The 13,322-nt window shown below is 43.5% G+C and overlaps 1 protein-coding gene across 2 annotated transcripts in view; it reads right to left on the bottom strand.

The window, feature by feature from the left end:
* The window catches only part of shq1 (SHQ1, H/ACA ribonucleoprotein assembly factor), a 74,877-nt gene that overhangs the window by 54,587 nt on the left and 6,968 nt on the right, over nucleotides 1-13,322 (bottom strand). For both annotated transcript variants that reach the window (XM_066665430.1, XM_066665431.1), the window contains exons 4-7: nucleotides 10,168-10,290; nucleotides 8,255-8,418; nucleotides 6,442-6,554; nucleotides 3,159-3,256 (exon numbers count right to left, since the gene is read on the bottom strand). In XM_066665430.1, the coding sequence (XP_066521527.1) occupies nucleotides 3,159-3,256; nucleotides 6,442-6,554; nucleotides 8,255-8,418; nucleotides 10,168-10,290 (498 nt within the window). The remainder of the gene's footprint in view (nucleotides 1-3,158; nucleotides 3,257-6,441; nucleotides 6,555-8,254; nucleotides 8,419-10,167; nucleotides 10,291-13,322) is intronic.

The following is a 13,322-nucleotide window of genomic DNA, read 5'->3' as shown; positions in this document are numbered from 1 at the left end:
AGGACCCTTTGTGGCACCTATATTTTTAGCTCTAGTTTAAGTACACACACAGTGTTTGCTCTAACTTCCTCCCACTCGACATTTGTCTGTGACAAACACAGTGATCAGCTTTCACAAGGAGTAAACTTTAAACACAATCCTGCAAATGAAGGGAAAGTGTGATCTCACTTCTGTGAAAAACAGGGGGAAAAAGAGAGAGGCTATACTTTTGTCTCAAGAAATGATTATCATTAGGTCAAAGACTAGTTCTGAATATAATTTAAGGACACAAGTTAAAAGGATTACGTCAAACAATAACAGAGGGTAGAATAACAAAACAATCAGATCCCAGAAACAGCCATGTTTGAAGATGCTGTGTGGCACTGTACAACAATCTTAAACTTAAAATGTAACCTAAAAGGCTGCCTCACCATGGTAACATTATTATAAACCCTTCTTTAAAGATGTAGCTTAGTATAAGAGTTTAATGAAAAAAATATATGTTTTATTCATTCATTCATTATCAGTAACCCTTATCCAGTTCAGGGTCGTGGTGGGTCCAGAGCCTACCTGGAATCATTGGGCACAAGGTGGGAATACACCCTGGAGGGGGTGCCAGGGCAACACACACTCACACCTACGGAAAATTTTGAGTCACCAATCCACCTACCAACGTGTGTTTTTGGAGCGTGGGAGGAAACCGGAGCACCCGGAGGAAACCCACGCAAAAACACAGAGAGAACACACCACACTCCTCACAGACAGTCACCCAGAGGAAACCCACACGGACACAGGGAGAACACACCACACTCCTCACAGACAGTCACCCGGAGGAAACCCACACGGACACAGGGAGAACACACCACACTCCTCACAGACAGTCACCCGGAGGAAACCCACACAGACACAGGGAGAACACACCACACTCCTCACAGACAGTCACCCGGAGGAAACCCACGCAGACACAGGGAGAACACACCACACTCCTCACAGACAGTCACCCGGAGGAAACCCACACAGACACAGGGAGAACACACCACACTCCTCACAGACAGTCACCCGGAGGAAACCCACGCAGACACAGGGAGAACACACCACACTCCTCACAGACAGTCACCCGGAGGAAACCCACGCAGACACAGGGAGAACACACCACACTCCTCACAGACATTCACCCGGAGGAAACCCACGCAGACACAGGGAGAACACACCACACTCCTCACAGAAAGTCACCCGGAGGAAACCCACGCAAACACAGGGAGAACACACCACACTCCTCACAGAAAGTCACCCGGAGGAAACCCACACGGACACAGGGAGAACACACCACACTCCTCACAGACAGTCACCCGGAGGAAATCCACGCAGACACAGGGAGAACACACCACACTCCTCACAGACAGTCACCTGGAGGAAACCCACGCAGACACAGGGAGAACACACCACACTCCTCACAGACAGTCACCGGGAGGAAACCCACACAGACACAGGGAGAACACACCACACTCCTCACAGACAGTCACCCGGAGGAAACCCATGCAGACACAGAGAGAACACACCACACTCCTCACAGACAGTCACCCGGAGGAAACCCACACAGACACAGGGAGAACACACCACACTCCTCACAGACAGTCACCCGGAGGAAACCCACGCAGACACAGGGAGAACACACCACACTCCTCACAGACAGTCACCCGGAGGAAACCCACGCAGACACAGGGAGAACACACCACACTCCTCACAGACAGTCACCTGGAGGAACCCAAGCGGACACAGGGAGAACACACCACACACCTCACAGACATTCACCCGGAGGAAACCCACGCAGACACAGGGAGAACACACCACACTCCTCACAGACAGTCACCCGGAGGAAACCCACGCAGACACAGGGAGAACACACCACACTCCTCACAGAAAGTCACCCGGAGGAAACCCACGCAGACACAGGGAGAACACACCACACTCCTCACAGAAAGTCACCCGGAGGAAACCCACGCGGACACAGGGAGAACACACCACACTCCTCACAGACAGTCACCCAGAGCAGGAATCGAACCCACAACCTCCAGGTCCCTGGAGCTGTGTGACTGCGACACTAACCTGCTGCTCCACCGTGCCACCCTTTATATGTTTTAATTCCTTAAAAAAACAGCATAAAAATGTTCTGTACCAATTTAAAGGGGATATATTATGAAGGTCCACAGTCCCATATTTATGTGCAAATGTGCTGAACAACCACCCTGTCTGTTTCTTGGGCTCCCTAAGTCAGAAAACATGGGATAAAACGAGTCTTTCTGATTCTGTGCTGCTTCTTACAGAGAGTGCAGAGACGTTACTGATGAAAGCTTGTCTGCTGGATTCTCCTGCCTTCCAGAGCAGACCAGCTGCTCACCCTCCATCTACTGCTGCCACCCTCTGACACCTCGCCATTGGGGAGCTGTGGCCAAATGGTTAGAGAAGAGGGCTTAGGACAGAAAGGTTAGCTAGATTCCAACGGCAGGAAAATTGGCGGCGGTGGGAGTGAAGGAACAGCACTGTCTTCCTCCCTCAATCCACGGCTGTGACACTACTGTTCATTTCTCTCAGTAGTTAGATCAGAGGAGGATGGGTCCCCCTTGTGAGTCTTGGTTCCTCCCAAGGTTCTTCCTCCAGTTGTTCTGATTCACATAATCTGGTCTGATACTAATTCTGTAAAGCTGCTTTGAGACAGTATCAGTTGTAAAAAGTGCTGTTTAAATACATTTTGTTTGACTGACTTTACCTCTGGTTTACTCCCATGGTCCAAAAACACCATAGTCGTGAGTGTGAGTCTCCCTGTGAAGGACTGGCGCCCCCACCAGGGTGTGTTCCTGCCTTGCGCCCACTGACTCCCGCTTACAGACAATGAATGAATGAATAATCTGCTCCACCCCCTCATCTGAGTCTCTCCAATCACAGTGCTGGAACCGTCTTTATGTGAGTGCACAAAAACGAGGTTAAACGAAGTTTAAACGAAGCACACAGACAGTCCATCACATGGCATCATACACTCATCCAGAACAATACAATTCAGCTGTGAATAAGAGAAGGTCTGAGGGAGCACGTAGTCTGGATAGTGAGTTAAATATAAAACCAGGGCTATTGATGTGCGTCATGTTGAACAGAAGGAGAAAATTAAGTGTGTGTTTACTCACTGTTTTCAGGCTGATCCTCATCTGGTTCCAGCTCCTTCCACCACGGCCTGAAACTCAGATGAACTTTCCTCATCGCTTCACCTTCATACAAGTCACACCTGTCAGGAATCAATACAGACACTTTAGAGGAAATCGCTCGACCATTGGGAGAGAATCTCGAAGCCCTTAACAGACTCCAGCGCCAACAACAGCACGGTGTAAACTGAAATTCTGATTTGACCAGAATTAGTAGCTCACTGAAACAAGGAGAGAAATAGGGAGGAATGTGCAGGTAGAATCTGAAGGTAGAAAAGGTGTTATTGGGGCTCTGTTTTGAAAGCTTCTTTTACAGAATGTATTTTTAAGGCCACTGGTATGGAATAGCATTTCACATTAAAACACAATGAAAAAAGGAGCACACACAAACACAGTTTAATATGTGAAATGTGAAACATGACACACAAGTAACTTAGTGTGAAATCTGAATCTCTGGATTTAACACATCTGTGACAGTGTATATACAAACAAACAAACAAACAAACAAACACACACACCCACCCACGGTGCCTGGGGAGCAGTTGAGGGTTACACCCTGTTCACACATGCTCACAGACAACAAGACACTTACATTGCTCCAAGTTTGTGTTTTGTGGGTGTGTTTGAGGCTGCTCGTGTTGTTGTGTGTGGCCGTTTACAAGGTCCAAGCTTCAAGGTTCACTGGAGACACAAATTAATACTTACTGCCACTTAGTACTTCCTTCCATACTTCAGTTTTTTCGAATTATCTCTGTACATAAGCAAAGCTGAATCAAACAAACAGGAAAAGGCTATAAGCCTCTCGTCCATGTTTACTAGCGCACTCCAGAACAGGAATAAAAATGTTAGAATAAAAATCTTCAGGGAGCAGAAGCAGGGGACTCCATACCGTCGTGTCTGTGATTGGACAGAGGGATTTGTTGGAGCCAATCGTTTAAAAAGGTTGCTTCTCCAAGTTATAATTCATTTGCATAAATTTGAGAAAATCTCAGCTCCATTTGTCACCTGCCACTTGACGCTGAATCACATTCTTCCTTCGACAATGACTAACTGGTCTCTTGTTGCTTCGTGGCCTGCCTGTGTGAACGCATGATTACTTGCCTTGCTGAAGGACATAGGTTTTGAGGGAGGAGAAAATGCCGATCCCTCATTTTCCCACATTTTTCTCGCTGGCCCAAGGGTTCAAATCAGCAACTTTCTGTCCAAAGCCCTCCTCTAAGATTTAGGCTATGGCTGCACCTTCTTTTAAGTGTGAATTCACATGTAAACAACCACAAAACGGCATTGGGCATCGCTCATGTACAGCTGCTCCGAAGCATGCCCTTTCATTTCCTGCTTTTCTATGAAGGGAACACAAGCAGTGCACCTTGAAGTAGCTGAAGTCACTCATTATGAGGGCTGTCCGCAAACATTCGGCTGCAAATTGCACGTCAACGACACTTAAAGGACTGCTTCTGGTATAAATGCAGTAAACTGTGGTGAGCTCAGCAGGAGTGACGGCACTTACACTCACAACACAGGCAGAAAAGGTGAAAATCTGTAAGCGTTCTCTGGACACCTTCCAAAACAAACACACACAAAACACTGGGGGCAAACAGCAATTGTAGCCGTCACTTACACTTTCAGACTGCGTAGCAGTACATAACACCCACAACAAACCGCAGGAGCCATCACAGAGAGGAGCAGCGCCAGAGAAACACTCGCTCTGTAAAGATTTTCCAAACAAATTTAATAAATAAACCATGTGTTCTTCTCAAGAAGGAGGAATAAAATTTTAATCTGCAATGTTTCATCCAAAGGCCAAGTGTTGTGGATGATAGGCTTGTGGGATATGACCGTGCCATCGTCTCCTTTGCACTGTCACAAAGTCCAATGGCTCTGACTCCCATTGGTGCATCTTTAATAAACAGTATTCATGTTTAATGATGAATTCCAAACACAGCTGAAAAGACCGGGAGTAGGTTACGCTGCTGCAGAACTGAGTCACTAGTCCAGACTTCACTCAGGCCTTGTTCACACATGTCTGGACTTTCCTGAAAACATTCACACCAGTAGTTATTTCAAAAATCAAACTAAATAAAAGGACTAGAAAATCCTCCGATATGTAGCATGGGGCCACCACGGATGTCCGAGGTGAAATGCAACACTGCCATTTTGTGGTTGTAGTTCGTATTTTTGGGATTAGTGTGTTTTTTTTAAATCTGGGATGAATCAATATCTAGGTTTTTCATAATAGCCATTTTTGTGGTTGATATATTGTCCAAGAAATAATGTATATATATGAACATGTTTACATATTGCTTGTACAGCAAGTGAATCAATTTACTGCAACCACATACTACACACTGCATGATATCGTCTCGACTCACTTTTAGCTGGCTAATTATCCAGTAGCACAGATCCTCTGTGAAATGGAAAAGGTGATGCCTCAAAACCTCCTCTCTAATGGGAACTGCAGGCTTTGAAAACCACGACAACAGCGTGTTGTTGTTTTTTGGACTTAGCGCGCCAGTTCTACAGGTCAGTTTTTCTTGTTGCATGTTCTGCTTTCGCTGGAGATTTTCGTTGGCCACCGACTCAAGGAGCGTTTGAACCTCTTCAGAAACCCCTCGGGGGAATGTTACAAGCTGCCACTGTGAGTCCGATAAAACATGACCGCTGTTGTAACTTCAGGTTTTACAAGTGGAGAGTTTGTGCTGGAGCTCAGCATTTCGTGGTGATGGACAGGTCTCTCCGGCCAATCAGCGCTCTGCAGGGTTTACACGTCACCAATTAGTACCTACTCAACTCCATAAGAACCATAAGTGAGCGGAGATTAACAAAATAGTACCTGGTTCCAGGGACTGGATAAACTATAAGATCTCCACAGACAAATGTCGACAGCAGAATGGGAGGCTCAGAGATGCCCAATTCTAAGTGTTAGCTGGAGAGGCCCCAAAAGTGGGCTATTGAGCATTGGAGCTGAGTTCTAGTGGAGCTCCCTCAAGTATCTTTGGTAGGAGTTGGAACGGTGTTTGTGATACAGAGCTAATTATCGGAAATCAGAAACATGACCTTGCCAATGTTTTTCTGGCTGAATGCAACCAAATTATTAGCGCAGTGTCCCTACAATGGTAAGCCTGCTCCAGAAACTGCAGAACCTGTTACTGCAGCAAAGAGGGAATGTGCTGATTAACTGGATCATAATCAGAAACAATGCGTCAGCAGGTGTCGAAAAGACACTAAGAAGGGCCTGAATTGTAACGATCAGACACACAGTTATACTCACAGGTAGTGATCAGTGCAAAATATGGAGGTCTCAGCATCCAGGCGATCACGCCTCCTCATGGCAGGAGTGGAGATTTCTGGGTCTTTAACATCAATCACATCTGACAGCTCCTCCTGATTGGGCGAGAGCAGAAAGGTTGATCTAGATTACTGAAGCTGTCAGTTGTTAAATGAGAGCTAAAGTAGATTAGGTCAGTAAAGTAGGCTTGTAGGCCCCATTTCACCGTTTTGTGCCACGACAAAGGATTGTAACCCAAAAAAATATCAGCATTTAATAATCAAGTTAGGAACCATTTGCCTAGAGTGGATCTTAAAACTCTAACTGATGTCTCCTCAATTCCTTGGGCCTGAATCCTTCAGTCGATGACCCGGTAACTGATTAAAATCCATCATCTTTATGAATGTATCTTTTTATTAAAAGGGTTTGATCAGTTTCATCATAATAGGAGGACTCTTTTTTCCTTCTTTGGATGGTTTTAGTTAATGGGAAGGCACTAAAATGTAATAAAAATTGATATATTTCTTTGGATTTCAGTAAAGCACGCTAATAAAAGTCAGTTGATAGTGGCATGTTGTTAATTTTTTTGTCAGCAGTCTTGCGCACCAAAAGACGCCCTCAGCCGACAAACCTGCCGTTCTAGCCTCGTGAACTTGCTAGTCTGGAAACAATGAACTTGTGATACAACCTGCCAAAGTGCAGGGTCTTAGTGTCACACATTAACTGCTAAAAGAATGAGAAACCCTCAAAAACAGCAGCAACAAATCATCAGGCGTCCTTGTAAGAACGGTACTCATATCTTACAACATGGACCTCATGAGACATAGTACATGAACTGTAAAGCCCAATGTATTTATTATTCCCGTCGATGCAAACCCTACGCAGCAGACCACAATGATTGTGATTGGTCAGTATTTGGGCGGACATTGTTTAAGTTGAACCACAGTAGTATGAACTCCTCTCCTCCGCACACAGAGACTGAAGGCAGCAGCAAATTCATGGCGAGAGGTTTCCTCATGGTGTGGATGTCAATAGTACGGTAGAACCAAAGAAAAATACGGATGTCTTTGGGAAAAAAATCTCAACAAAAAGCGTGAAAAACATGCCGGCTTTGTATTTGTTTCTTTAACGGCACCTAATGTAAACTATACTCTGTCCCAAACAACCACCTACACCCTAAACAGTGCACTTTAAAGATTTGTAAACCTACTCCACCACTATAATATGTACTACGTAGTGTACAGGAAGATGTTTGAGATTCAGCCCTAGTGTTCTGTCTTTGTAACTGCAGAGTGATACAGACACCAACACTGAAGTATGAACACTCACAAACTATTAGGGATCTTGCGTAGCCCACGGTGAAGACTCTGCATCGAGTCAACGGCCTTAAAGCTCCCAAAGGAAAGCCAAGCGTTACGGTAAGCAGGAGATGCATAAAGGTTTCTTTTGTTTTCTTTTTATTTTAATTACATTTTTAGTGAATTAGCTCATTAAACTGGGCATCAGGAGCCAACAATGAAATACAATAGCTCTGTCAGATTATTTTGTTGTCTGCACGTCTCATGAAAAAAGCTGATGGAAAAGTGGTATGACAGATCCTCCAGGTAATAGGCGGTAAAAATGACAACATCCTTCTGTCCTTACATCTATTCCTTACTTTCTTTGCCTCCTCACATAAAAGAAACAATAAACAATTGCAGCAATAACATCCACCCATGATGGACACGCTCCTTCAACTTGTAGTGCAATATTTTTTATTTCAGGTATTTGCTTAAGAATTAAAGAAAAAAAAATGCCACAATGTTTTTTTTTTTACCTGTAGTCTGGAGAAGACGCCCGTCCTGAGGTTTCCAAAGCCATATTTCTGGAGCTTCTTCAGGTCGTCCTCGGAAGACTCTACATACACCTCCTGTTCCAGCTGCCAATCAAAATCTTCTTCATCTTCATCTTCCTGACCTGCCTCACTCCCGCCACATGCTCCTGGAAAAATACACAGGCAGAAAGAAGATGAGGGGGAAGAATGAGTGAAACAACAGAAACAGTGGAGTCAGATGTCAGGTTTCCTTCCAGCTGTCGCATCACAAATCTCCCCCAAAAAACCCTTAGGTGAAAAAGGTGGCGTTTCCACCAGATTTGTTCGGGTAAACAACATTTTTTTGTATAAAATCTCCTGAAATAAATTCACAGACATTGTTTTTATGTTGAGCAATTTGTCTCATGTTCTTGTTAAAGATCTGGACTGAAACAATGTGATGTTTCTGTCTCTTTTCCTGTGCTTGCTGTTGTGTGCTTATTTGTAAATGTCTTGTCCCTCAGTCAGTGTTTGAGCTCATGTCGTGTGTCTATTCAGGCACAGGACTGAACCCTATAAGTGCAAAAGTGTGCAGTTTTGTAAAAAGAACACTAGGTGGTAATTTTACCTTAAAACAGCCTGTAACAAGGAGAATAGAGCCTCTGTCGTTGCTACTCTGGTCTCAGCATTGCAGAAACTGCACTGTGTACATTACAGTTGCTGCTTTAGCCATGGGGATCTGTAGTGGCAGGGATTTGTAAAGCAGTATTGCAGATCCAAATTGGGGAAAACTCTAGTTGTGCAGCTGAGTGTAAGCACACACTTTATATAACACAGTCTGAGCTGATTATAAAAGGGTGCATTAAAAAAAGAGACAGTGTGTTACAGTCTATTTGAAGGTTGGTGCAGATGGTTATTTATTTATCTGTCTGTTTATGCTCTGTGAGATAGCCAGTTTGTTAACTGCACCAAAAGTGGCTGTTCGGCCCCATCTATATCATAGAGTGACGCACACTGTGGTTGAAGGCCACTAATATGTTGTGTTGAGGCTCAGGCGGTGGGCTTTTTTCTGTTATTCTGTAAGCTCAAGGCCTGAGAAGGATAGAGAACAGACTGACCTATAGACAGCCCTATACAGCGACCAGTGAGTAAGACTACAGAGAGAAATCAGACAAAAATACTTGCACCGTATAACAGTATTAAGTTGTACAATATCTATCTAAAAGCAGCATAAGACATCTTCAGCTTCAAATATATAATAACACCTAATGGAACTTTTGGGAGCAGTAGAAAAAAAAAACACCGCCCCTCCTTGATTCCATAACGCTACTGTAAATACAAATTACACTCTGCAACTGTAAGAAAGGCCCAGGAGCAAAAATGCCAAATCTTACCAAGTGTTCCTTTAATGTCGTCTCTTGTGTTGGAGGTTTCGCCGCGAGAGAGAGTGAGACAGAGTTGTGCTCTCTCAAAGGAACCGAGGTCAAAGTGAATGTGGTGAATCAGATGTCTCATTCATTTAAACCCAATGGTCAAGAGAGTCACTCGAGTTTCCTTTGCTCTGTGGAGCTTTTGCCCTGTAGCCAGTAGTGTTGGTGCAAGTAGACCAATCTTTCTTACACTCTAAATCGGGCACCAGTTCATCACGGAGCACCAAACACACACCACACACACTCAGCCGGTCACTCACGCATTAATACCTGTGGAAAATATTGAACAGCCCATCCACGTACCCAGAGAAAACCCATGCCGACACATGGAGAACACACCACTCATTTCACAGACAGTGAATTTGGAAATCAATTTTCCCATAATATTCTACTGCTTTCTTTTTATGCTTCAAAAACACTAATATCCATATCTAATATCCATTAAGTCTTTATTTTTCAAACAACCCACACACAAGAAAGAATAAGAAAGCTCAGACTCTAACTCACCCACGTCCTCAACCAGGGGTTTGGCCGATCTAGAGCCCTTCGGAGCCAAAAGGCTGGTCAGCATCTGCAGCCCCTCAAAGTGCTGACCTGGGGTCTCCTTAGGAACACGCATCGTGAAGAGACCTGAACACATTAACACATGGGTCAGTACATGCTCTGGTGTTCAGTTCTGACCTGAAAAAGCAGAATGTTTATGTATGTACTGTTATGTACTGCTTATTTTTAAACTTCTGCTAACGCTACGCCACAGGAGCTCAACAAGCTTGAAGGAGGATGCTAATAATCTAGATCTGTAAACGCCAGCACTGTGTTTAAGGGGGAAGAGAGAAGACCATGCAAACCCTCCCAGGGAGACTGAGGGAGACCATGCCCTTTAGGACTCCAGGCCTCAGATGACTTAGGCATCACTGGGTACAGAACTGATGATCTCAGTGAAAGGGTCAAGACATTGCACCACATTGTTATCTTATGTTGTTTTCTTTTTTTTTAAACTCATTCATTCATCTTTAGTAAGAGCTTCATCCTGTTCAAGGCTCCATCTGCACAGGCACCATTTGCAGGAATATGCCATATTTATATTTAGCCCTGAGAATCAGATGAGAGGTTCTGACATTTTGGCGTTCATTAAAATGCCTCCGTTGATCCACATTAACATTAAGAAACTGAAGATAGATAACTGAGATAAACTAAAGATTTTAGGACGGGTGTTGAAGCTTTAAAAAGCACTGATGCCATAAGAAAAATACACACTCACTCATAAGAACAAGAGCCTTTCACCACTCTAGTGTTCTGCTTATCTAAAAAATGTATTACGCTGTTACGCTGATAATTACTTTGGCCGAGGTCCCTGACGAGACGTCTGAATGATTTATAATTACTTGTGTAAACACGCAAAGCAATTAGCAGCACTTTATGACTGACTGTTACTGAATAATTCACTGTGCGTGTGTGTGTGTGTGTTTGTGAGGGCGAGCCGGCAGGAATAAGGCCAACGAGGTGTCGAGCTGGAGTCTATAGCAACGGCGTGTAATTAAAAGCGCTAACAGACAGCTCATTAAAGGACCCGTCAGTGTTCGACAGACAGGTCGAGCTACTGCTGTTCTGCCTTCTATCCCTCAGACAGAGAAACGATTAATAAGAGCGATAAAAGACAGAGTGAAGAATGGAGTGGAAGTTAAGTGACACAGCAGACATTGAGAAGGGAGATGGAAGTGGGGGGAGAGAGAGAGAGAGAGAGAGAGAGAGAGACAGACAGAGCACTTAATACCATAGGCCTAACCCAAACCGCCCATTTAATGTCCGAGACAATCAGTAGCAAGTCTCTGACCAGAGCAAGACACCAGAGCACGCTCCCTGACCATGTTCAGACTGCATGACTCCTTCAATAACATACTACTGAACTCAATTTTTGATACCACATAAAACTAATAATTAATAATAATAGAAATAAATATTCTATGTTTGTATATATACACAATATATAATGTTTTTTGGGTGAGCAGAGTGATTTTTTATTTTTTGCTCACTTTCTTCCAATATTAGTCACTTAAACCTAGCACACGATTCCTCAGAGAGCTGTGAAAAGTAACACTGCCAAAAGATCACCACTGAAACTCAACATGCTTGGAGGAGAACATCTACCCAATCGTCTTGTGTTAAGTCAGCATCTCCAAAGGAACGTTATTGGAGTAAATTTACTGGGGTACATATTTACTGCCCAAGTTAAAGGTTGCTGTGCTCCACTAAAATCAAACCCGTAATAAGGAAATTTGAGTCTTGATGGTTGAGCAGAACTACAGAACTACAGTGTTCAACACAGGCACTACATTTCCCATAATGCCCCAGCAGCTTTCACAAATATTGAGCTGCTCATGCTTTTCAGCTTTCAGCCAATCATAGTGTTATGTTTTAGTTATATCCATTTATAATCACATAATGTACCAAAAAACCTAATACACCACTAAGTCAAACAGTCTGGCATTCCCTACCTGCAGAGAATAATGGTAAGAGCAGGTAACACCACCCAACAAACATCTCATGAGCATGTTCAAGTCTGTCATTTATGAATTGCTCAATTCTAGTCCATTTTATTTTAAATTAGGCGCTGTGTAAAGTATCTAATTAGACAAATCATTTCAGTGAACACCATGTGTGTCTTAGAGAAATGTGGATGAAGTTTTGGCAAATAACGCAAAACTGAGGAGAATTATAGTCCTTCTGTTTTTATTTGTCCAAAAATGTGCAATTCTTTAGTGTTATTTGTGTATTTCTCTTGCAGATTAAGTGTTAAATGACTTCAACCGGCGTTTTACTAGATGCACGATTGTGCCCCTACAACTGATCTGCAAGCAGAGATGTACAGCAGTGCCCCTCTAAACTCTGTGTGCCCCAGTACAACGGGTAGTCTAAAAAAACACATCTCTGCATCTCACTGAGTGATGGAAAGTGGAGACTGTATGCCTTCAGATTCTCACAGAAACATCTAGCAACATCTAGTGTAGAGACCTACGAATGTTGGGTAATACAATTCACACTAGGTGGTTTATGTTCAAGAGCTCCACGTCTTTTAAGGTGGAAAGGTTTCTTTGAGAACCAAAACCACTGTGGTTTTAAGTGGCTGATGTTTATTTTGACATCAACATTTTTATTCACTGTTTGAATTACCACAGAAACTCATTGGTAACTGGACTTGTAACTGGTGATGCCGAATTTGGAGACATTTTCACCTTAAGTGAACCAAAACAGCAAAAATAAGTCAGTATTACCCACCTATGAAGCAGGAATAGAGCAACATTCTCATCTTGGTTCTTGCTTTTTAATGTTTGGAGTTCTCTCCGTTGTCTAAAATATTGACAGAGAGAGACTAGCCTACCGGATTGAGACACTGTTTTGTTTTTTTGTTTGTTTTTTTAAACTCATTTACAGACACTGGGGCTCTGTAAACACAGTGAGAAAACATCTTCTGAATTTTATAAACTGTGTTTTTTGATTACAGTAATGAATGTCACCTTTAAAGAGAAGCAGCCGTTATTTTCCCTATACCTTTGTTGACTGAGCAGGTGCCCATAGACATGTGGTTGTACACTCGGCTCTTCTCAGGCCTGGGTCACAGGTATTAAGGCTTTAAGACTTAAGCATGGTGATGTAGGATTAGT

This window comes from Hoplias malabaricus, chromosome 3, assembly GCF_029633855.1.
Source record: "Hoplias malabaricus isolate fHopMal1 chromosome 3, fHopMal1.hap1, whole genome shotgun sequence".
Classification (NCBI taxonomy): Eukaryota; Metazoa; Chordata; class Actinopteri; order Characiformes; family Erythrinidae; genus Hoplias; species Hoplias malabaricus.
This window is presented reverse-complemented; position numbering and strand designations above follow the sequence as displayed.